This window comes from Xenopus laevis, chromosome 9_10L (assembly GCF_017654675.1).
Source record: "Xenopus laevis strain J_2021 chromosome 9_10L, Xenopus_laevis_v10.1, whole genome shotgun sequence".
In the NCBI taxonomy this organism is placed as follows: Eukaryota; Metazoa; Chordata; class Amphibia; order Anura; family Pipidae; genus Xenopus; species Xenopus laevis.
In genome coordinates this window covers 80,939,876-80,966,384 of record NC_054387.1, presented here as the reverse complement: position 1 = coordinate 80,966,384, position 26,509 = coordinate 80,939,876, and the positions used below count along the sequence as shown (strand labels likewise).

At 37.9% G+C, this 26,509-nt stretch overlaps 1 protein-coding gene across 5 annotated transcripts in view; it reads right to left on the bottom strand.

The window, feature by feature from the left end:
* Positions 1 to 26,509, bottom strand: part of itprid2.L (ITPR interacting domain containing 2 L homeolog) — a 52,939-nt gene that overhangs the window by 8,026 nt on the left and 18,404 nt on the right. For 2 of the 5 annotated variants that reach the window (XR_005964239.1, XM_018236008.2), the window contains exons 5-15: positions 23,949 to 23,991; positions 23,767 to 23,865; positions 22,840 to 23,048; positions 21,488 to 22,161; positions 8,873 to 8,942; positions 7,605 to 7,696; positions 4,422 to 5,627; positions 2,937 to 3,014; positions 2,720 to 2,847; positions 940 to 1,087; positions 623 to 688 (exon numbers count right to left, since the gene is read on the bottom strand). Coding sequence is in view for 4 of the 5 variants with exons in the window: in XM_018236008.2 (XP_018091497.1) it covers positions 623 to 688; positions 940 to 1,087; positions 2,720 to 2,847; positions 2,937 to 3,014; positions 4,422 to 5,627; positions 7,605 to 7,696; positions 8,873 to 8,942; positions 21,488 to 22,161; positions 22,840 to 23,048; positions 23,767 to 23,865; positions 23,949 to 23,991 (2,813 nt within the window). In the remaining variant the exon portion in view is untranslated. Of the gene's footprint in view, positions 1 to 622; positions 689 to 939; positions 1,088 to 2,719; positions 2,848 to 2,936; positions 3,015 to 4,421; positions 5,628 to 7,604; positions 7,697 to 8,872; positions 8,943 to 21,487; positions 22,162 to 22,839; positions 23,049 to 23,766; positions 23,866 to 23,948; positions 23,992 to 25,855; positions 26,025 to 26,509 lie in introns of those variants that run through there. The other 3 variants (XM_018236011.2, XM_018236012.2, XM_018236009.2) reach the window with 3 other exon arrangements.

The following is a 26,509-nucleotide window of genomic DNA, read 5'->3' as shown; positions in this document are numbered from 1 at the left end:
TAAAGAATGTTTGATTGTAAGTAACGCTTCAATTGGTCTTACTTTTTTTTTTTTTTAAATACTTTTTAAATTATTTACTTCCTCTTCTGCCTCTTTCCAAAAAGGGGGGATCATTGAAGCTACAGTTATTTTACTTGGAAGATGAATAGAAGAGGGACTAAATACAAATATAACCCATAAAGATTTTAGAGAAAAAGATCAGTCTTTAATTCAAACCACTGCATGGTTGCTAAAGTACACTGAACCCTAGCAACCAGATAACATTGAAATTCCAAACTGAGCTGTTGAAAAAAAATATGAGCATGAGCAGATTTGGGGAGATTAGAAGTTGAAACTTCGGGCAACTTTGGAAAATTGCTGCAGACCATCTTCATTTTAGCCAGCGGAGGGCAGGGGGAAGGCAGTTCCGGGAGATTGTCGCCCCGAAGAAGAGGCAATTTTTCGCTGGGGCGACTAGTCTCCCCGAATCTGGTTGTGTGGACTGACCCTAATGTGAATAGTTACTGTAATTGGGCTTATCTGTCAATGTTTGGATCTGATACGATCTTGAGCCATTGATAAAAGGTAAAGTATCCCAGATTACGGATTGCTCTTGCCAAATCTGAACCAAATCTAAACTTACTGGTTCTATGACATTCAGAGGAGAGGAGAAAGAGAGGTTTTCAGTACTCCTGCCTCCATACATTCCCTAAGAAGGAAAGAAGAAAAAGGGATTCAAGTCACATTTAATACCCTCGTTTACAAAAGCAACACAAAAAAAAGTTACAAAAAAGGTCTACCTGTCTTTAATGCAGTAAGCCATCAAGAAAAGAAAGTTGGGAAACAAAAGGAATTACACACACACACGTGTGGAACATTACTGGATAACAAGCAGCACTAAATCATTATTTAGGCCTTTCACATTTAAAAAACAAACAAGCAAACCAAAAAACAACATACCATAGAAGACTGCCTCTGAAAGGGGGAAACATGAAAGTTTCTCAGTTGTTCCTCAAGAGTCAAGAGTCGTTCATCCAACTGTAGTTCCAGCTCCTGCAGCTCCATCCGTACTGAATTTCTCAAGCCCTGTAGCTGGTCAGCTTCATATCTTAAAAAAAATAAAAAAATAAAAAACTTGTCAGAGGATCAAAAACATCACAATACAGTTGTCACCTGAAGGGCCATCAATGTAAAATATGTTTTCTAGTATATGAAACTATGGGTATAAACGCGCATACATATAATTAGATGTAGATGTATAGAGAAGTTGACTATACTTAAAGGGGTTGTTCACCTTCCAAGCACTTTTTTCACTTCAGTTGTTTTCAGATTGTTCCCCAGAAATACAGACTTTTTTCAATTACTTTTCCATTATTTTCTTTTATTAATTGGAAAAAGTCGTTATTTCTGGTGATCTATCTGAAAACAACTAGTTGTTTGAAGATGAACAAACCCTTTAAATAAAGAGTCAAGAAAGGTGAACGACAATAGCTTGGTCCTTTCCCTTGGTAAAGTGTTTACTTGGGATAGTGTTTACTCGCTTAGAGATACTGACACCAGTAATTAAACATTTTTTCACATCTATCATAACATTGTATTTGCATGCTATTTATGATTTTGCCATAACAGTATTTGTCCGATGCTTTTACATTACCCATCGGATCCCCATGTTCCTCTATGAAAAGGCTGCCATATTTGTAGTCTGTTACCATTAGAAACTCTGACAGGTTCAGAAGGTACTCTACAAATAATTTCATAGAAATCAATAAAGGTATAGGATCTGTAACCCGGAAACCTGTTATCCAGTAAGCACCAAATTACGGAGGGGTGTCTCCCACAGACTGCATTTTATCCAAATAATCCAAATTTTAAAAAATGATTTCCTTTTACTCTGTAGTAATAAAACAGTACCTTGTACTTGATACAAACTAAAATATAATTAAGCCAATTTGGAAGAAAAATCTAATTTAGACAATAAATAAATAAACCCAATAGGCTGCTATTGGGTTTATTTATTGTCTAAATTATTTTCTAGTAGACTTAAGGTGCCCATACATGGAGAGATCAGCTCGTTTGACGATGTCGCCAAACGAGCGGATCTCCCTCAGATATGCCCACCTTGAGGTGGGCAATATTGGCTGATCCGATCGTGGGCCCTAGGGCCCAACGATCGGATCCTAACGATGCCCAAACGGGCGGTCGGATCGCGGGACCGCATCAACGAATAGATGCGGCCGCGATCCGACGGGATTTTCTGTCCCATCCGATCGAGATCTGGCCGACTTTCGGCCAGATCTCGATCGGTGAAGCCCGTCGCGGGGCCCCATAAACGGGCCAATAAGCTGCCGACACGGTCTGTCGGCAGCTTTTATCGGCCCGTGTATGGCCGATAAAAGCTTGGTAATTTGGTATAAAGATCCAAATTACGGAAAGATCAGTTATCTGGAAAGCCCCGGATCATTCTGGACAGGTCCCATACCTGTATAAGTAGCAACAAGAACCCCTGTGGGACAATACTGGGAAAGTGTTATATCTGCTCATTTGATTATATCCTCTCCCGACAGGATTTTCACATCTGCCAGATAAATATCAGACTAAATATCAACTAGGTATCAGTTGGGCTGGTCACTGGGACCATACACAGATAGATAAGATGCCAACTTGGTCTGGAGGGAGAAGCCAGCAACTTTTATTGGCTTGTATGTGTTCAGCTCAAGAGATGGTGAGATCCTCTGTATACCTTTCATCTTCAGTAAGATGCTGGTAGACCATTGTTTGCTGGCGTAACATACTGAGTTCCAAGTCCATCATCTGTGTTCTAAATAAGTTAAGACTTCTCCTCATGATCTGAAGCTCCTGGAAGGTATTCTTTAAAAATAAAAGTGGAAAAAGCTTTCAATATAAAATAGGACATGCTGCTTTTAGCTAGATCATCTGGAACAACAACTTAAACTCACCTCATATAGTGGCAGAACAGAAGATCGATGCATACTGAATCCACTTGCAGATCTGTCATTCCCTCTCATTACAGGGTGCTAAAGGAAATCATAGTTTTCTGTTATACGATTCATTTTGCCCAAATTCAGTTTTTAATCATGATTAGAATACACCAAGTACACCAAATTTTTTTTTTTTTTTTTAGTTTATACAACTTGGCATACATCAAACAAAGATTAGAGTGTTTTGCCTGGCTTGTATTTTATCTACAGGTAAAAAGCAGTCCAGAATGCCTCTAATCACCCTTCATTGCTACCTGTGGGAATCTCCTAAGAGTAAGGGCACAACTGGCATTCGTGGAGATTTAGTTGCCTGGCGACTAATCGCCTCTTCTTTGGGGTGATTAATCTCCCCGAACGGCTTCCCGGTCTTCAACTGGCTATAATGAGAAATCGCCTGCGGCATGGCACATGTGGCGCTTCATATTTCGAAGTCGCCCGGTATGTTACTGTTCTATGCAAATCAAATCATAATTTTTCATAAAATCTCTAAGAAATATTGTCAAGCTGTCATTGGATCAGCATATTTAATTTTACAAAGTGAAGGAAAACTAGAAAAGTCTCCAAACTTCCAACAAACAAAATCCACAAATTACTAATGAACAGTTCAGCAGTCATTGTAGTATTTACCATGCTGCTGTGTTGCTAACACATTATCATTCTAGATTAAAAAATTAGCTGATACTTATCTTATCACAAGACATTATGCTAAAAAAACAAAAACAAAAAAAAAAACAAACTTGATGAGCGACTATACGTTTATAGGGCACATGCAAGAGCACTAAGGGAGCTTATAACTACCCTTTAGTGACCATACATTGGTATGTTCCATCAGCCCCCTCCAAATACAGCAGTGCTCAATGATGGCAAATCTGTACTCAGAACAAAGAGCAACTATTCACACTCCATTCTAGGAAGCCAAAAAACAACATCTTAGGGTAGCGTGTGCTACATTTTGCATCTGGCTTAGTAACAGAGGCCTGAGGTGCTGTGGGGGTGACCTGGCATTGTGCAATTGCACAAGATGCATTTGAACAACAAATTGCTGTTAAAGCAATCACTACACTGATCCCCCCATCCTCAGTGAATACAAACAAAAATAGAATTACCTGTAGGGGTTACATAGTCTATATTTACAAATTGTGGGAGATTTATGAAAAAAGTGCAAAGTTTGTTGTACTGTAGGAAAAGTATACTTTCAAACTGGTGACCAATATCTGCAATTTTGGATACTATAAAATACTAGACCTGCCAAATGTTGCAAATTTCATTTCATTGCCCCCTTAGATTTTTCCTTCAAGCAGCATCAAATAAACACAGGCACAGGCAGCCTGTAATTATAGAACCACTAGAGATCTCTTCAAAGGGTGTCATGAACCCCAAAAACTCTAAAAATGTTCACATGAAGGCAACGCATCAGTACCAAAGTGAAATATGTGCTCTTACCTGTGAAAGGTTCTGTAGCGAGCTTTTTATGTCATGCAGCACTCTCCGTAACTGCATTTCAGTAGTAGAAGGTGGAGAATTTATGGGCAGTGTACATCCAGAACAAGACCTATGAAGAGATCCATAAGGAAACCGGGGAGCCACCGGACAAGAAAAGGGTGAGATAAAGTTTCCACATGGTGCTCCCGAACAATTAGGGACACTGTGTGTGCTCCATGCTCTTCCATGATCACACAATGACTTTTCATGCCAATCTGAGAGCAATGAATGCAGAGAACAGGAAGATTGTGACCTGTTTGATGGTGCATGTGTAGTGCAAGACTGGGGCCTTGGATGGGGATCTTCTGGTATTCTCTGTGGCCCACTTTTATGCACCTCTTTTAGTTCTGATTTTGGAGAGATGTCATCAGGGCTGGAGTTAGTGTCGGGGTCTTCCTCTATTTGTTCCAAAGATTCTTCTTCCTCTGGAGAATACTTGTAGGAGAATGAGGGGGGGCTACACACAGTTGCTTTGCCTGATGTTAGAACAATATTTACCTTGGACACAACTCTAACTGGGTTAAGCAGGGCAGAAGGCAATGACTGTGACCTCCTTAGTGGGTAGCTGGAGTTGGAGAAATTGCCTCTCTTTTTTATCAGGTCCTTTGAAGTTATTATGGTGCGGCCAGTTCTACAGGTGGCCTCCTCTGAGGTACTGATCACTTTCATTTGTGCTCTCTGCAATGCCACATTTACACGGTCCAGAGAACAGGAACTATTTTTTTCTGAACAGCTATGATTATATCCGTAGTCTGAATAAGAATCCACCAGTTCAGGAATATGATGGGTGGTATAGGGAATTGCTTCATACTCACTGACAGTATCAATTTCACTTTCTACTGCATAATCGTGAGGCAAGTCAGATTCTTCAGTATTACTCTCCATGACAGAGAGTAGGTCCTCATTAGATTTGCATTCCTCTGATGGATTTAATTGTTCCGAGTCAGTTTGTAATCTTTCCGTCTTACTTTCTTGGTTGTCCCTGAAAAAAATGTTGCTTTCCACGATGAAATTTGGCGTTAAGAACTCATCCTCAAAGTCAAAGTCAGTGGATTCTGGCTGGTCTGTTGCTAATGGCGTCCGAAGGTCCTCACCCACCGATGTAACAGTTGTTTCACTGTCACAGCTGTCAGCGCTGCTTCCCATGGCTTGCAATGATTCCTGGCCCTGTTATGAAGAGCAAAAACAGTTTCATCACTTAAGCCCAAGGGAGAGATTGATTTAAACAAGATAAAGTAAGGGAAGTTTTACTGTATACATAAAGGCGCAATGCACTATAAACATACAGAGCTTTACAGTATTTATGACCTTGCCAGTAGATGGCACTAAACTTTAATTTTCGGTAGGGAAAATATGTTTCAACTTTACTGTCTAAAATGTACTTCCTACAAGATTTACACTACTAAACTGTGTTTAAAAGAGGCAAAGGTAAATTGAAAAGGTTTCCAGTTCATTTTTCACAAGTATCGTCAAACACTCAGAAGGTACTGTATGTTGCAGAAGTATCCGGAACTGTAATTACTGGAGACCAACTGTAAGTCTTTCTAGGGCCTCTGTCTCTGAAGAAAAAAATAACCTGTTTTGTACTAATATATAATGTAACTGTGGGTTGATGCCCACCCTGATGTACAGCTTGGCCTGCATTTGTTAGCTATAGCACAACCACATATCACAGGCAAACGAATAAAAAAAACAATGTTTGGCACTCATTTTGCCTGAAGACTCCGACCAAGTCTGGGCCTGGGTATAGGAATAAAAAGAGCATTTATGCAATAGAATCTGGCTTGCCAAACATTGACTGAGCTGCTTGAAAATTCAGTTGCAACTTTGCACACAATGCTAAAAGAGACACAGGGGATGTTACATACATGAAAAGGAGTTTATCGCCTTGGTCTGGCAGGCTCCAAAATCATTTGTGTGTCTGTATTCATGTGTATTATCTCACATTAGTAACAATTATCAATGTCTGGCACAGCCATTTAACTGACAATTTATGTGGCATCGTCCATGTAAAGGGTAAATATAACAATTTGTGGCAGATTTGTAACAAACATGCTTTTGATTAAATGTACTTCAAAGTACAGCTATTGGATCAGTTATCCGGAAACCCGTTATCCAGAAATCTCTGAATTACGGAAAGACCATCTCTCATAGGCTCTATTTTATCTAAATAATCCAAATGTTTAAAAATGATTTCCTTTTTTCTCTCTAATAATAAAACAGTACCTTGTATTTGATCCAAACTATGATAAAGTTATCATTATTGGAGGCAAAACAATCTTACTGGGTATTATGAATGTTTAAATAATTTGTTAGTAGAATTAAGGTACGGCAATTCAAATTACGTTAAGATGTGTTATCTGGCAAACTCCAGATAACACTGGATAACAGGTCCCATACCTGTAGTCCGTTCAGACGATCGAGAACTATGAGAATTTAACACTCCAACTACCACAGAAAGATTATAGTACCATTTTGACATGCTAATATTACACTTTAATCAATAGACATAGTAAGTTGGTTGCTTTAAAATATGTTATCCCTCTAGCAGCAAAATCACTTGATTAAAGACTGATTGGCTGTACACACAAGAGGTATTAATCTTATTGGAGGATACTCTTGAATAGAGTCACCTACATCCAGGGAAAAGGTTTTACCACACAATGAAGAGTGGCACCGATTTTAAAATGTAAATGCCAGTTTCCAAAAAGTGTGCTCCAGCAACCTGCAATTAATACTGGTCCTTATGATTGGCAGCAACTTCTAATTTTGGATTCTCACAGACAAATTATGGTGCACCATGTTATTTAGTCATATGCCACTAGCCTATAACTGAGTAAATAAGTCATGTCCTTCTATGAAGATCAAACAGGCATATCAAATTTTCAATCAAGGGTACACAGTCACATATAACACACTGATAAACATCACACACACATATACAGATATATATATATATATATATATATATATATATATATATATATATATATATATATATATATATATATATATATATATATATATATATATATATATATATATATATATATATATATATATATATATATATATATATATATATAAATAAACACTGCCTTCTCTAATAATTTCATTAAATGACAAAAGTAAAAGATAGCTTACTTGGGCAAGACTGGCTAAAGGAGAGTCTGCAGATGTGTCTTCAGCAAACCCGCTACTATCAGAATGTTGGCTGGCGGTTCTCAGCAGATTATCTGCAAGAGACAAATACACAGAGGATTTTAACACAAGTTCCAAACATTTCATTTTTATAGCACAACATTCCCACCAAATAAATGTTAAAATAGTCAGTATTCGCTAAGTTTACCAATAAAATATTTTTGACTCATGTGGGAATTAGTTTGGTTGACCAGAGTCTTGCAGCATGAGTCAGTTGCCTGAAAAAAAGTAGAGTTGAGGAATTACTTAATGGAACAGTAACATCAAAAAATGAAAGTGTTTTAAAGTAATACAAATATAATGCAGTGTTGTCCTGCACTGGTAAAACAGCTGTGCTTGCTTCAGAAACACTACTTTTATCTTTATACTGTACATAAACTGTGTAGCAATGGGGGCAGTCATTCAAAGGCGAAAAGGCTCAGGTTACACAGCAGATAACAGATAAGCTCTTTAGAACATAATGGTATTTTTTGTTATCTACCATTTAACATGTACGATATAGCCTTTCTTCACTTTCCGCCATTGCTACACAGCAGCTTGTTTGTATGAACTATAGTAGTGTTTCAGAAGCAAACAGTCTTACCAAAAAAACTGATTAACAAATCAGTTTTACAAGTGCAGGGCAATAGTTCATGATATTTTGATTACTTTAAAACACAATTTTTTTGGTGTTACTGTTCCTTTAATTAAAATATATCTTAGAATAAAACGTATACAAGAAAAAAATGTATAACAGAATTATAGAAAGTAGTTTGGATCTGTTATCTGGCTATGGGGGGGGGGATTTGGTCATCGACTCCCTCAGCTACATTTTTATTATATTTAATCATATCATTCTTTAGGGGTCCTCCCCTACCCAGCTTATATTCTGACTTTTCAAACTATTGCCTGGTTGCTAAGGTGAGAAACAGAAATTCAAAACTGGAGAGCAACAGAATACAAAGTTAACTAATTCATAAACCTCAACAGACAAAATGAAGACCAATAGCAATTTGTGTGTAGTAGAAAATAGCATTCTAAGACAAAGAGCTAAGCTACACTTTTAAGGGCAGACGGGGAGGCACCAGCCACTACAGCAGAGACAAAGCAATGTGTGACATTAATATGAATTTCCTCTTCCATATAAAGATTAACTAACAAGAGCTTATCTCAGTAACAATGCCATTGGGGTGAGCTGAAACATACACGCACAGAAGTTACGCTTACGTTACCTTTGCCCAGCTTTTCTAAGATGTGACACGACTGAGGGTTGTGCAGAGGTTCATCTTCTGTTCCCTGCAACTAAAAGAACGAATGGAGTTAGAGAAGTGAAAAACAACCGCATAGCACAATCGTTTATTTTAGAACTTTTACCAAATGCTGCCAAGATAAAGTATCAGCACATTCCATAAAAGCTAGTTTCCTACTAGAATCCAGATTATAGACAAAGCAATGAACAGAACTGAAAAAGGAAAAGCAAACGTTAGAAAAGCTGAAAACTGCTCGAGACAAATTACAGGAAAAGAGGAAGTCTCGTTTTAAGCTCATTTTTTAAAACAATGAAAGCCACTTAAAAATGACCAAACATGAATCATGCACCAATTTCCCTTCATCCAAAAAAATAAAAAATTCAGGCAGTGGGCTATTTCTGCAGTAGTAAATGTAAACAGCACCTGGAACATGTATGGAGACTGTAACAGTTAGGATATTTTTGACTGGGAAAAACCAACATATATTTAGTTTGGAAAAATATAAACCCTTAAAAGGGGCAGCATATTCCCTCATACAATCACAAAAAAATGGGGGTTCTACTGTAATTAGATAATTAGATGCCGGGAATCTAATTATCTACCCCCCAATGATCAAAACCGGATTAGCTTCAATTTCCGTTTGCCTTGTTTAGTTCAAGAAAAACAATATTTTGTGCTAAAAATAGGCAACTCCCGCCTATTTATTAAACTCTGTAGAACAAGGGGGTATATTGTCTCCAGCTTTAACAATGGCAGCGCTGGGGAAAACAAAACAAAAAACATACTCGTAAAATTAAAAGGTCCCTCTTACAGTTGCTAGTCTAAACCTGCCTACTAAACTTTTTTTTTTTCTTGATTGTGAAGCAAGGCTTGAGGGCACCCAGGTTGGTCAGAAAGTCAAAGTATCCTTAGACTCTTATCCATTATATGGAAAAGCAACCTGAACATCAAGGCTGAATTCTCTTACATTCCTAAGCCTGCCATTTTGGTGGGAGGTTGTACTGCCGTCATCCTTTCAGGGGGGAAAAGGGTGTCATTCCCAGGGCACTGGCGCTCAGACTAACATGATTTTTATATCCTCTCAGTGCCCCTTTAAGTCAGGTTTGATTTTTGGTGCAACTATTCCATGGACTTTTATGGTTAGTAAACACAATTTAAAAAGCATGAGGGGAGGGAAGAAAAGGAAATGTATGCTTATCTCAGGCTGCAGTGAAAAGAAGTGGCATTTATAGACTACAGCCATAATAAACATGCTTCCTTTGTTTAAATCAGCCACCACCAACCTAAACTTCTGTTTCCTGCCACTATAATGTCCCTTAACTTTGGAAAAAGAAAAACCCATTAATCACTGGAATAAAAAGCATTTCAGCCAAAATGGCGTATTAAGCAAATGCAGAGAGCAGTGGCACAATTAAGCACAGTCCCAGGAGAAGAGATTCTGCAAGTGAGAGGGAACCCATGAGCGTGACAACTCCTTTAAATAAAGTTGCAGATGCTTACTTGTCCTTATACGCAATTAAAATGCCAAACACAGCACAAAACATAAAGCAGGAAAAACGAGATTGTAAACTGAATGGGATCAGTTATCCAGAAACCAGTTATGTAGAAAGCTCTGAATTACAGAAAGACCGTCTCCCATAGATTCCATTTTAAGTTTTTAAAACAGAGTATCTTTTTCTCTGTAATAATAAAACAGTACGTTGGATTTGATACTAACAAAGATCTAATTAATCCTCAGTGAAAGCCTATGGGGTTTATTTAACGTTTAAATTATTTTCATAAGGTGTGATAAGGAAAGATGCCTTATCTGAAAAACACCAGATCCTGAGCATTCTGAATAATACAGATCCCATACCTGTCATAAAAAATTGCCAAGATCGCCCATAGCAACAAATCAGCATGCAACATTAACACATCCCCAGTTTAAAAGAAAACATCTGATTGATTGCTAGACTTAGTGCAAACATGGTGACTTATTACACAAATAATGGTCAGTGCTTTGCTATTAGTTGCACCTACGGAGTCTGCTTGCAGTGAGCAAGGGATTTAAATGCTTTAGACCAACCAATCTGATCTTCAGTTAAATCATGTAAATGTATGTAACTATGATCTTCAGTTAAATCAGACTATCAAGAAAATCGCTAAGCATGCAGATACATGTAGAGATAGTGTCGTCAACAAAAAATATCTGTACATTTATTTTGAATGTGTAATGTAGATCTCTGGGCTTGTGTTCTAATTATAACACTTGTATTAAGCTTTGTGTTCCCCATTGTAGTATTGCCTGGCTGTACTTTAAATCAGGAATGTCTGTGAGAAAGAGAGAAGTTTTAAAAAAAGCAAACATAATTTCCAACAGATAAGAGATAAAATAATAAAATTCTGCTTTAACTAAAAATGGTATCTATTTCACAAAGTGCTTTAGATTATAATGGGGTGTGGCAGTTAGTGAGCAATACAGAGGCAAACATATTCATCATGGCAAATGTTTCCCAAGCACATATTACGACTTATAGGAGACAAACCTTCTCCAAAACTGACTCTTTATTCCCAAATTCTCCAAAGCAGGAATTATATTTGCCATGAGAATTAGCAGAGAGGGGGGGGGGGGAAAGGAAGAAGGCACAGGACAGGGTAAAGATATGGCAACAAAGATCAATTAGAATCAGACAATTCCAAGCAACTCGGCACAAGACTACTAAAACCTCAAAAAAACTCAACTGTGCCTTCCTGCTAATACTGGTAAGAGAAGATCAACCAAATGAGACACATTTAGTGTGGCATTGTTTCAGTAAAATCTCCAATACCCAGGCAGCTGTAAACTAATGGAGGGTGCTGGGAATTATAGTCCAATTATAGCTCCACCTTGGTGACATTAAGACTTCCTGTTAGCATGTGGGAAAGCCATAAATATAGAACAACAACAATTCTCTGGAATTAGAGATCAGAGTTCAGCCACCAACTCTCCCACATCTCACTACGTGACCGAGCAAACATAATATCACAAATCATCCCATAGATAAAGGACAAGTACATATGGCAGTTTCTCTTAATGTTTGTGGGGTTATTGGTCATTAAATCTATGGGCACAGGAGCAATGCACAGAACGTTTAGTAATTATGATGACATACATCCCAGACTTTTTATATATTGTTTATCTTTCTTCCCTATTATTAACATTGGGATCAAGTATAATCTTTACTGCTCAATTGGCAACACCTACCTACTGTGCAATATCCAACCTGAAACTAATCTTCGATTGCTCCATATCATGACCCAATTCCTCTCGGCTTAGCTATATATTTATTTTGCAGGATAGCTCTATTACTTACTGATCAGCTTAATGCACTATAATAACTGGAAGCAATGGGGACCCATGCAATGCTTCAAATCAAAACAGATGTATTTACTGCAATGCAGCAGAACTACAAGTAGTTGCTGGGAATTTGAAAATAATCTAGCCATAAATTTTTTTATTTGTAATTGTCATAGACACTGTGCAGTGGTTTCCCAAAATGCACATTTTCTGAGACAATCTTGTGCGTTGTATGACTATGTCCCCGAGTTAAGCACATTCTTTTAAGGAAGGGCAGAGGAATTTTTATAAGATAAGAGTGAGGGACGCCACAGAAAAAGAATGCTTAGGAACATGATGAGGAAAGAGTGGCAAGAGCCTGATAAGCACTTATACCCACAAGGCTGTCATTTCTTCCTACACGTCAGCGCTCAGTTCTTTCTATGACAAGTTAACTTATAACGTGACTCATTTCGATCAACGTGATTACCCTGAAAAGTTTATGGCTCAATGATTCATTCTCTCAGTCTTGCTGCAATTCCCTATATGCTTCAGAACTACTGGGTGCCAATCATATAAAAATGCCTGTTCTAGTATGACTGACATCCAATAAATTAAATCTGCTATTAAAGAGCAAGATACAATGTGATTACACAAAAAAGGAAACAATAAGCTGTGGCACTGGACAATTTATATTAAGTAATATCTGGGAGCCAACACATGGCTAAGATGCAGGCACCCTATGACTATCAGCACTAGTTGGGAAATTCCAGGGAATCGTATCTGCCTTGAGGGTTATTGGCTTGCAAGGTATGTGTATCAGATAACTGAACAGCTCAAAGCACTTAAGGTGGCCATCAAAATGACAATTACGATCTTTCTTGGAAAAGATCTTTCCAAGAAAGATTGTTTGTTTCAATAGACTTGTAGAACTGAATGGTCAGATATACAGGTAGAAACAATAGAATTCTGCCTATATCTGATGATTCAGCACTAACATTGGGCGATGTTTGGGTGTCTTCAAAGGCGCCTCCTGCCATACACGCACCAAGTATCGTACTGAAATTAATTTTGTACGATAATATCCGTGCGTCTATGGCCACCTTTAGGGGCCGCACCATGCGGTTCCCAGCCTGCTGAGAAACGCAGATGAGGATCCTCCCCCCTGCTGCTCCTTCGCCTGAACTTGGAAACCTTACCTCGGGTGCAGATTTTGGTGCTGAAAAGCAAGGTTTAGCATTTTTGCACTGAAATCTGCATCTATCTGCGTCAAAGTGGAAGTAAGATTTCCTTACGGGTGCAGGGGGAACAGCAGCAATCAGCAGGTTCTCAGTCTGTATTTCTCTGCAGGCCGAAATCCGTAAGATGTGACCCAAGCTTAAAGGGGAAAATATACCCACCTTTTACAAAGTGGGCTTATGTAAAAAAGGTGCACAAATACTGCCAAACAGTTATACTTGAATCCACCGACTGAATGGAAGCAATGATACTCATTACCATTCTTAGACTCACAGTACAATGCATCCCCTTCCTCAACCGGTTCAATTGCCATGTAATGGATTCTAAAGCTCATGTTCCCAGTTATGGAACCAGTGACTTTTGAGTAGTTTAAACTTATTTTGCCATCACATCATAGAGCATAGAATCTTGTCTTTGGCCACCAGATGTAAAAAATTACTGGCTATTCCCAAATTTACAGTGTAGGGGATGCAACTGAGTCAGCAGGACAGCCAAAGCATCACAATACACTGCTAATAGAAAAATCTACCCTGCACTTCTATTACTACAAGGAACATGTGTAAAAGGGAAAAGTAACATTTGGATGCAACATTCCTCATCTGTTGATGTATTGGTAAGACGGTTTCTTTCGGTTTCACGGAGTAATGTAACATACATATGTTTTATGGGGTTGCTAATTGCATACATTTTCTACAAAGTAGCAGTTCTAACGTTAAATGATGATAATAATAGTATGAGTGTTTGTCCTAGATTTTATGAACTATTTTGATTTTAATGTAATTTAAATTCCACTGGCAACGAGTGCCACTGGCTTGTCTGGTGGGCTGGGTTAACACCAGTACAGTCTGCCCTCACCCTCAACAGAGGTTTACCAAGATCAAGTTCACGTTGGTGGCAAACTAAATTTTTGCCTCTAGCTTCAACAGCTATAAATATTATATAAAGCATCAGCATATATAACTGATACGAGTTGGAGTTCTTTGCTACTACATATGGTTACATAACTGGTCTGGCAGCACTGCTTCATGTTGTTTTGCTAAAGGCTTCTTTCCTGTAGTGAATTTATTACCTTTATTTTCCAATACATTGAAACAAACATCGTCTATCACAAAAAACAAGCTGCGTGACTGTGTTGCAACATAAGATGCAATTTAGCTTTGAGTAAAGAGCACCAGGGGAGAGTTCAGACAGAAGTGCTGTGTGTTTAAACCTCTTACACTGTTAATCGACTCAAATACCCAACAGACATCTATGGCAATGTCCTGAACAGGCTTGTCAGGTGACTGTCTCATGGAAACTGGTTTCAAGGCCTTTGGGCAAGTACAACGGACACCAGTTGTCTGACCATCACTTGAATTTAATAAACATGCAGGGTAGATCCTGCTTGTAACAGCCTTGTTGTGCCAGTTTCCATTCTACTTGCTATGAATTGCAGGATGCCGGTCCCTCAGGAAACATTGAGCACCAGTTGGAACCATAACACTAAGGTTCAGGGTGTGCTGGGGAGTACTTTGTCCCAATTGTTCAAGGCCTTGGGGCAAATGACAAGGCACAAAAGGGCAACTGGATTCTGAAATTCAACTCTTCCATTTTTCCAAAATCACCCGAAGTGTCCTCGTGAGGCAACTTCTGGCGACTTTGGAAAACGAATCGCTCTGAGTGCCTTCCCGCCGGTGATTTTCATTATAGCCGGCGGAAGGCAGTTTAGGGAGATTAGTCTCCCCGAAGAAGAGCAGATTTGTGGCCGGGCGATTAATCTCCGCAAATCTGCCTGTGTGCCCTGACCCTAAAGGAGAAGGAAAGGCTTGGTGCACTTCGGGGTGCTAAATGTTAGGCACCCCCAAGTGATTGTATTGACTTACCTGAAACCCCGGGCCGGTGCTCCTATCAGCACAAAACTACACCAGCACGGGGTTATAGCAGTGAGCACCACGGAGCGTTCTTCTTTTTTCTTCAAATTTCCCGGGGCAAACGCATGCGCAGTTAAAGTTCGGCTTATCATTCTACTGCGCATGCGCAGCTGCACGAAGAAGGAGGAAGACGGAAGATCGCCCCGTGGTGCTCACTGGTAAAACCCTGGCCGGTGCAGTTTTCTGCTGATAGGAGCACCGGCCCGGGGTTTCAGGTAAGTCAATACAATCACTTGGGGGTGCCTAGCATTTAGCACCCTGAAGTGCACCAAGCCTTTCCTTCACCTTTAAGACACATGCAAAACTGAAACTGCTCTATATCCCCTTAATGTAAGCTAGCAAAATACAGTACAAGAAGAATACATGATACAGTCTGCTCTTTATTAGACAAATACCTAGGGAATAAAAAGAATGAACCTTTAAGATTGCAAAATACACTATGCAGATTCTTTCTTGGTGCACAAGCTTAAAGTGTAGCTGTTGAAAGTATACCAAAAATATCCAGACACTGGCATGTCCAACATTTTATTCCCAAACCAAGATTACCACATTGCCAAGGTTAATATGAAGTACTGTATGTTCACATTTTGCTGCTGTAAAAGCCTCCACTCTTTTGGAAGGCTTTGCTAAATTTTTGGTTATATTTGTCTCTTTGTGAATGACATCATTATACAGAGCAGGACACAACCCTGCTCTAAACTATTGTCATAGAATAAAGCAAAACATTGTCAGTTGTTAACTGTAGGCTTAAGGTTTCATTTTAAATGCAACCAGAGGCAAACCACAGAAAACAGCTCAACCATTATCCCGCCTCCACCAAATTTGACCTGCCTGAGGTAGTGCTTTCCTGACATTTAGCAAATCCAGACTTTATCATAAGACTTTCTGATGGTGAGATACCAGAGATGGGTTTCTAGTGCTCAAGAATCGAATAGTGGCCCCCATTACAGCTAACTCTTGGCATTGTACATTGTGAGGTTAGATTTCTTTGCCTCCCATCACCCTTAAAATGCCATGCACCCTACATAGTTCTTGTGCTGAACTTGCTTTGACTAAGACCTGGTGAAACGACAAAAGATGGAGAAAGCAGCAACCAAGGGGCTCTCTACTTAGTAGAAGGCAAGGTAAAAATTGTGAATACAGCCACTTGGTTCCTGCCTTCTCCATTTTTGTAATAACCTTTGAGCTTAAGGTGGCCATAGACGTTACAATAACGATCTTTCCACGTGTAGAGCTGAATCGTCAGATATACAGGTAGAAACAATAGAATTCTACCTGTATCTGACAATTCAGCACTAACAATGGGCGATCAAAATTTTCCACCCTGCCTGATCCGCGAGCCGACCGATATTCAAGTCTTCTGCTGATATTTTTTTCAACCAAGGAAAATCTTTATCCGACATCTGCATTACATGAAAAGAACTTGGGTCAAAATATAGGTGTGAAATGTAATTACCAGTAACTTTTTTTTTTTTTTTTTTTTTAAACAAGGACCAACACCTGACAAAGGATGTGCATTACTGGACACAAGCAGAGAGGCACAGCTCCCTTGCAACAATATTGCCAAGTTTCCGTGTCACCACTTTTAAGATAAATAAGTACAGAGAGCATACTTTGTTTGGATAGTGTACCTTGGCAAAACATATCAAGAGTATTCATTTCAATAATAATTATATTAAAAATAAATAAATAAGTGTGATAATGTTCTATTTTAATGGAATGACATGGTGAGCCATGCAGGCCAAGCCACCTGTAAATGAAGCATTACTGATTCAGTTATTTATCCTTCAGTAATCTGCATTGCCAGTCAAATCAGGAGAAACCTCCATCTGCTGTTTTCCTCCTTTTATTTGTATGGAAGCAAAAACACTAGATGTTGCTCTGACGTAATGGTTTCTATAGAACTGTACACTCAACTAATCACTAATGGGCCTGTGGCACGCGATTCATATTTGTTTGTATCAGCTATATTGCTCATTACTTATTATTTCAGCAACACCCTACATGCTTGCACAGTAGCAACTCTGGCCTACAGAAGGCATCTGAACAAAACAGTACATGTATTTTATAGCACCAGTAATAACACTAATCACTAAGTACAACATACTTTATTTTCAAGTTAATTGGCAGATATTAAGTCTGTTAAAATGGCTTTATTTATAATACAACAGAGAGCATACTTTTATTATTACTCCCATGGAGAGAGAAAAAAAAAAACAGCATATACATTAGCTATAATAGGACTAAAAGAACATGGTGTGTTCTCATTTCAGCTGCAGACACATTTACTAAGGGTCGAATTTCGAAGTGCTAAAACTTCGAAATTCAACCATCGAATTGAAAAAAATTCGATAGTCGAAGTTTTATTTTTGATTCAATTTAGTAGTTTTCAATCAAATTAAACTTTGACTTCTAAAAACTTAGCCAAATGTTGGCTATAGGTTCTAGGAGGTCCCGATAGGCTAACATAGCAATTCGGCAGGTTTAAGGTGGCGAAGTGTCAAAGTCAAAGTTTTTTAAACAGACATTACTTCGATTTTTCGAATGGTCAAATATTTAAAGTATTTTCAATTTGAATCGAAGTCAAATTTGGCATATTCGATTGTCGAAGTACCCAAAAGTTACTTCGAAGTTTTTGAATTTGAAAATTTACTTCGAATTCACTTCGACCTTTAGTAAATGTGCCCCAGGATGTATAGCATTTGAATGTTTAGCACAGCCCTAAAACTGCGTCTAAACTGAATATAACAAGTATTCTCTCCAAAGACAAACTTTATCGCATGAGTCTTTATGAGTTCCTTTGTTTTGTTCTCCATCCATTTATTTTTTTTCTTGGCAAGAAGGCATGTAAAAAGGTTTAATTTCCTCTGGCAACTCCCTGTTGTGAGTTTGTTCAATGTGTTTGCAAAGAAAACCATTCTGTTCTCCCCAACCTTCGTCAATTATTGCTTCTCTGATAAGGTCACCAATGAGCAAAGGACAGTAACAATCTCCACCCATTCAGAAATGAATTGCTGCACATTTCCAAGAAAACCAGAGCGCTTATTTGTAACTTGGGTAACTTAACTTATTTAATAGAAGGAACAATATGGAAATTGTTTTAGTTACAGTGCCTGCTACTAGCACCTGGCCTATGACTGTTTAAAGGGGAAGCAAATAAAACAAATACCAGCCATTTCCTGTGGAACTTAAGGTAAAATGACTATTTGCCAGGCCACATCTATCTCCATGAGCTTCATGATTGCTCACTTCTTACTGTCTGCCACAAGCATTGGTGCTGCCAACTGAAGCAGCTAGCTCTGGTTAGGACACCCAAAAGTGGTAGAAGCTGGCCATTTCCAGACCTTTCACAAACAAATCCTACATGACAAGCTTGTTCAGCCCGTGGAACTGCATTCTTCAATAGAATGCTGCCTTAAAACAAGCAATTCTACTAGGATTTGAACCACCTGACCACTAGTTCACAGAAATCTGCATCACTTGCAGTAATAAAGGTCATGCACATCAATAAAACACAAAAACTACAAACAGGCCTTCTCGCGCAGATTAGCCTTTTTATAGCCATGTATATACTCTATTTTCAAATACAGTATACTTTCCCTTTAATCAGCTACGTCCTTAGAACCCTTTTCCCTAGTGCCTGCAAAGTGTGAGAAACCCTAGCAGATGGGATTGACTGCTCTCTCACCAATACATATTTATATACAAACCTTGTGTTTGTTCACACTCCTACAGCTCACTGGAGACTTATATGTGCGTGCCATCACACCACTTATCTTGGAAAGTAAATTTGAAATCTCTAAAGAAAATGTTTTAGCATTGTTAGGTAAATGTTTTGCAGAGGTTTCAAGCAGCGAGTAAAGAGATTTTAGCACCATTGCCAAGTATTTTTACCAACCCCCATGGTTAACGCAGATACCTTTTGTATGAACGTGCACTGTGTACAGTGAGAGACGCATTGACCTTTATAGATAAAGAAACCTAAAAAAAATGTAACACCTAAAACAGTTAGCACACCTGTGTTGGTGTAGTGACAAAGGGCCATGCGCTTATAAATAATCGAAAGGTGTGTACCAGTTGTAGAATAATTTCCATTAAGCCTGTGTGTATAAAATATTAGCAATGCCAGACAAAACAGAAAGCTTAGTGCCACCCACTTTATCAACAAACTGTACATCTGCAGTCATTGGTACCTAAACAGTAGAAATCTGAAAGCCTCTGCAGTAATGCACACGTGCTCTATTTTCCTGATGCATAAAACACTAGAGTCACAAACTCATCAATGTAGACTGGGCTCCACGCAAGGTTAACAAACATAATAATACCTCAAGAATTTTCATCTGAATTACTGAATTTAAATTAGAGATCTAGCTACAACAAAGAATGTTGCATTTAACTGCAAATTTAGGGTGGCCTGTCACTGGACTACCTGATCACATCATTATATCTACAGGGACCTGCTAAAAAAGGCAGCAGTGAAATTTGCAGTGACACAGAGGTCAGAAAAGACCATGAGTATTCATGAAAATTCTGCTTTGTAAGGAAACTTTACCTCTATGCAATAAAATTACAAAACAAGGTAAAACCTTATATGTATATTTTATGCATGTTGAATCAGCAGGTCTTAAATTAACCTGCTCTAGTGCAGTCAGAGAGCAACATCAAGAGCTTCTTGATAAGAGTCATTCTGCTAGCAACTATGGGAATAGTAGCCCTCGAAAGGAAAAAAGACAAGGCTCTTGTAAACTGTATTTGACATTCACATGGAATGTACAACATTCCAGCAGCAGTACAGAAAAACAGCAGTACAGTACTTAAAGGGATCCTGTCATCAGAGAACTTGTTTTTTTCAAAACACATCAGTTAGTGCTACTCCAGCAGAATTCTGCACTGAATCCGTTTCTCAAAAGAGCAAACAGATTTTTTTATATTCAATTTTGAAATCTGACATGGGGCTAGACATTTTGTCAATTTCCCAGCTGCCCCTGGTCATGTGACTTGTGCCTGCCCTTTAGGAGAGAAATGCTTTCTGGCAGGCTGCGGTTTTTCCTTCTCAATGTAACTGAATGTGTCTCAGTGGGACATGGGTTTTTACTATTAAGTGCTGTTCTTAGATCTACCAGGCAGCGGTTATCTTGTGTTAGGGAGCTATTATCTGGTTACCTTCCCATTGTTCTTTTGTTTGGCTGCTGGGGGGGGGGGGGAAGGGTGGGGGTGAGATCACTCTAACTTGCATTACAGCAGTAAAGAGTGATTGAAGTTTATCAGAGCACAAGTCACATGACTTGGGGCAGCTGGGAAATTGACAAAATGTCTAGCCCCATGTCAGATTTCAAAATTGAATATAAAAAAATCTGTTTGCTCTTTTGAGAAATGGATTCCAGTGCAGAATTCTGCTGGAGTAGCACTATTAACGGATGCGTTAAAAACATGTTTTCCGATGACAGGATCCCTTTAAAGGAACAGTAACACCAAAAAATTAAAGTGTTTTAAAGTAATGAAAATATCATGTACTGTTGTCCTGCACTAGTAAATCTGGTCTGTTTGCTTCTGAAACATTACTATAGTTCATATAAACAAGCTGCTGTGTTGCAATGACAGAAATTGAAAAAAGGCTACATGACACACGTTAAATAGTGGATAACAGATAACACCATTATGTTCTACAGAGCTGATATGTTATCTGCTGTGTAACCTCAGCCTTTTCTCCTTTATATTTTCGTTACTTTACAACATTTTCATATTTTGATGTTACTGTTCGTTTAAATACCTGAGCCGCTTACGATACCACCCTTCACAAAACAAACAAACACTATAAATATTCCTTTTGGCAACTTGGAACACCACATAGAACTGCAAGTAGTATTCAGTAGGAAGCAACAATTACACACAAAAATGCAAGCACAGAGAACCAAGTTAATAAGGAGGGAAAAAAAAGCTGGGGGTGGGGTTTGATGTATTATCAGAGAGGAGACTAACCATAAAACTGTGAGCTTTCCAAGATGATTTGGGGGGCACATTTAAAAACAGAAAAATCTCTCAAAGTTGGTACTGGCCATACAAATACATCAAACTCTGCCTTTCATGGTATGCAAAATATATATATATATAAACATTTAGTTTTAATAAGAAAATTAGCAATGTTTTACATACCTCTTCAAGCTCAAAAGAGTCCTTTGGCTGATTGAGCAGGTTCAGTATTGTTTTGTTTGGTGCATACAACTCCTTCTCTGGTGTAGATGTGTGAGGGGTTTCTTCTGTTAGATAACTTTCTGACTCCTGATCTGTAATAATATCTGTATTTTTAGCAGAGGAGTCTGCAATACTTGAAATGTCATATTCATTTTGGCTAACTGAACTCTCTTCTGTCTTTTCAGTGCAAGACCCAGTCAATACTTCATCCAAATTATCAGCACTTTTCTCTTTTGGAAGGGAAGAGGTATCAATGGGGTTTAAGTCCAAGACTATCCCAGAGTTTGAAGTCTCCTCGCTAACTGTGGCCAGAGGTGGAGAATTCTTTTTAAAAAGTTTCTGTGATTTTTGATCTATTTTAACAGAGCCATCTTGGCCGTTTTGACGTTTGTCATCGTCAGAAGCGTTGCTCTCTGAAGTTAACCGATTCCCATACAAATTAAGTTTGGATATGGTTTCCATTAGCCTGCTTGAAGACCTTACCAGAGGTGCTGGCTTGGCAGGTTCTTGATCTTTATCAGGTATCAGACATTTGGAGCTACCTATTCTCTCAAGTGGGGTTCCACTAACTTGAGAGTATAAAGAAGAAAATGCATTTGCCACATCAGTAAGGACTTTAATCTGTCGAAATCGACCTGAGGAAGACAATGTGAAAAAAAGAAAATGTGTTTAGAAGCAAAGGTTGGTTGCAGCAAAACTGTACATTAATAGATAACATTGAAAAGAAGAAAGACATAGGCTCAGCCATACACTTTCATTTTGCCATAGCAATCTGTATCTTAAACCATAAATGTATACAGAAATGGAGAAAAGCTTAGGCCACTGTTAAGGCTGACCATCTGGTCAGCTGGTCATGCATGGTAGCCAAATTGTCAACCATGATGTATTCTGTGGGGTTGATACCCATTCAAGATTAAACAGGTTGTCAGCAGGTTAGAAATCTCAGGTAATGAATTTACACACGAGTCAATACAACCATCAGCTGAAATAGACCCTTTACTGATTTGGCTGTACCGTCTACTGCCAAACAGCATTTTTTTGGGGGGAGGGGCTAAAGTGGTCTATATGTGCATCATTAAAGTCATTCAGGAAGGTCAAAAGTGTATTTGTCCGTGTTTTGCAGCCGCAACTTTTCTGATAGAAAAAAATCCAGAAATTATGTTAAGCCTTGGAAATTGTGGTGGGATTTATGAAGTGGATCGATGATATGCTAAACATATGCAATCTTGATTGGAAGAATGGATCACCTGAATGTAATCTTTTTAAACTTAGGAAGTAATTTAGTAAAGTTAAAAAATGATACAGTTACGTACTTGTTAATGCAAAGTTGGGATTTTCCACTTCTAAACGTTGCATCTGAGCATTCAAAAACAGTTTGATATCAATCCCATGGGCAAGAGAACAATTGTTGAAAAACCTTGATGGTATTTTAGAAGCGATATCTGGTTCATCTTTACCAAATCCAAGATTGTAAAGAATTTCTTCTGGGTCTTCTTCGTATAAATCTAGTAACTCTGAAACACTAAGGAATTTAACAAAAAAAGTTTGTCAAATAGAATAGATGTGAATTCAAAACACAAAAGTTCTGAAGACCAAGCAAACTACAGACAGAATTTAAAAATGATGGTCTCAAACAGCAGATTTTTAAAATTATATATTTAAAGGCATGTCATTGGGTGGTTGCCCAAGGGGGGTGAAGGAAAAACATAGATTAATTCATATGGCGTTTAAAAAAGAAATGTAAAAAACAAATAGAAACATAGAAATAACTCTTTTTTTCTTATCAGCTACACAACAGAAATCCGGAATTAGTTGTTCTGACCACAAGCTAAAGTTAAACTTCTTAACTTTATAATTTTGCCTTATACCACATTTAGACAGAATATCAGCATTCTACATAAGCTATCCTGCCCATACCATAACTATTGAAGCAGTATGGCTAATCTTAGGAAAATTAAATATAAAGAGAAAAATAAGGTTAATAGAAAAAGAAACTATAGATTAAATTGCACTTAAAGAGGGAGCAGTTTTACATTTGTTAATGAAATATAAAAAAAACAACTAAACAAGTATATCATATTCAAGAAAAAAAATTCCTGCAGCCATATAAAATTTAATTTCCAGGAACTTTAACAAGAATTGTCTGACAAGCTGGGAAAAATAAAAGCAGTTTTTTTAGAAAAGCCTATCCTTCCTCTTCCGTTGGTCATGCGTTTTTGCAATATAACAGGCCCACTTACCTTGATACAGTGGTGCTGCTCTTCCCAGAACCAGTGGAGTTCATGCTTCTCCCTTTCTGGTGAAACTGGAATCTGCGCTCCTTTGCCAGCACGGCACTACTTAAAATAGAGATACAAGTGTGAACAATTCACTACGACTCAGATTCAGTCAAAAGAAAAGGACTACACGATGAGCAACTTACAAAGGGGTATCCAGCGGCAGGTATCTTTGAAGGAGGTGATTAGCTGTGAGCAAGAATAAAAGTAACTGAATTAGTAATGCTTCTCAGTTACTATAGATACACATGTATTAGGCCATACTGGTATTGAAGAACGAATACATGAAATGTATTTTCCTTTCAGATTTGTTGATACATGCCACTAGTAAATTCTGAAGATCTGAAGCAATTATTAGATGCTTCGTATAATTCTGATGTTTTTTTAATCCACTCATCTTTTGTATTTTCAGTAAATCCAGCAACAGTGTTACTAAAGCCCTTAAGACTTTCAAGAGAATGGCGCAGTCTCCAGAAATTACTCAACTCTTTGCAGATTATTGTAGAGTGCTGAATAAATTGTTGGTGCTATATAAATAAATGTGGATAACTGATAACAGGGGCAAGCCAGGGCAAGTGCAAATAACACAGTGGTAGCACAGTTTTCAAAGATAGTTATTATGGTACAGTAGAAAAAAAAAAAAGTATGAAGAACCAAATTACATAAAGATTTTTATCCGGAAAGCCCCAGATCCCAGGCATTTTGGATAACAGGTCCCACACCAGTACAAGTATTTGCCATCAGTATATATGTTTTATACAAGCTTAGTTAGCAAGTAAAGGTATGTTTTCATCAGTGAATGGTGTTTAGAGCATAATGCTTGAATTTCCGCAAAGAAAGCAGAAGTCCAGCCAACCACGGAAGTAAGAGAAGAGCCTTATGATAATTTTCTCAGTGGCAAGTTATATCCTTACCACATTATCTAAATAATGTAATCTTAGAATCTCTGTAGAAAACTTTGCATGAATTTAAAACTGTACATGTATGTGACCCTTTATCCAGAATGCTTGGTACATGGGGTTTTCCGAAATTTGGATCCTCATACCTAATTCTACTAAGAAAAAAAAAAAAAAATCACCTAAACATTAAATAAATCCCATACTAATTACATCTTATTTGGGATCAAGTACAGGGTTCTTTTTTTTTATTAAAATTTTAATAATTTAATTCTTGGATTAAATGGTGTCTATGGGAGATGGCCTTTCTGTCATTCGGAGCTTTCAGGATGGGTTTCCAGATGACAGCTCTCATACCTGTATTAAGTTAAAGAGGAACTATTGCAAAAATGAAAATGTTCAGCATACTGAAATAAGAAACTTTGTAAATACGATAAATTAAATATTCTACATTGTTTCTGAAATAATAAATTTTATGTTCACTATCCCTCTCTCAGCATCTGTTTCTTTTCATTCTGTCTTCATGTAGCAGTTGGGTGTCAGATGAATGATCCAATATATCTAATAGGGGGACTTCCTTTCCTAGCAGGTGTATTAGAACTCACTCAAATAACAGATTTCAGTACAAACAAAATCTAACAAAATAACTGCCTTTTGCCCAATTCTGCGTGTAGAGAGACAGGATATATGGTAATTTTAATAGAGCGAGCTGTAATACATCTTCTAGGCAAAAAGATATATTGGATCTAACTGTAAATGATTATCTGACACCCAACTCCTGCATGAAGAGAAACAGATTCTGAGAAAGGAATAGTAAAGATGAACTTGATTCCAGAAACAGTACAGAATTTTTAATTGATTATATTTAGAAAGTTTCTTATTTTAGTATGCTGAAGCTTGTATTAAATTTTCATTTTCGGGGTTAGTTCTCCTTATAAATATTGCTATTATAGATTAAAATGTAAAGGGGGCTGTTGAGGTTACAAAAATTCACTAAAGTCAGGTGAATATTTAATAAAGCTGTTTCACAAATAGGTTTCATTATTCCATAAGTTTTTTTATTAATTTAATGATTTATTTGCGAGTTGCTCAAAATAAAAATTTTTTCCCCCAGACAGTTCAAAACAATGATACTGTGAGTCACCAACAGATTTCACCTGTTCTAACTGGCCAATTCCAATAGGAGCTTGCAAAGTTGACAAACAGCGGGATTGTGTTGTTTTCTTTAGAGGAAAAATGTTTGAATGAGACACTAAAGTAGAACTAAAGAAGTAGGCTATATTTTGGGCTTCTGTGCCAGCCCAAGGCAACCACATTCCTTTAGCAGTAAAGTTCTGTGCCTCCAAAGATGCCTCAGTAGCTCCCAATTTTCTTTTCTGCTGATTCACTGCACATGCTCTGTGCTGCTGTCAGTTACATGAAATGTCACAAAAGAAGGGCGATTAGTAATAAATACAGATAATTACTAGATTGCAGCACAGAAACTAGTGAATTTAATAATCAGCCTTATAGCAACAACCTAGATTACAGGGCAACCTCATTTCTGCTCGATAATTTGCAATGATCCCTAAACTTAGCTTCTCAACAGCTGCTCATAGCCCACTGAGCAGGAGTGTCACAGACACTTTCCAAGATGGTAACCTCCTGTGACAAGTTTGAAGCCCTTGGTCATTGCCGCTATTGACAAGCTGAAACTAAAAACTGTTGTAATGCAGTGTATAAAATACGGCTTTTTTTTTAGCCATATTCATTTTTAGGGTTTACTTCTCCTTTAAACATATACTATAAGAAAAAAAACAAATTTAGTGCAA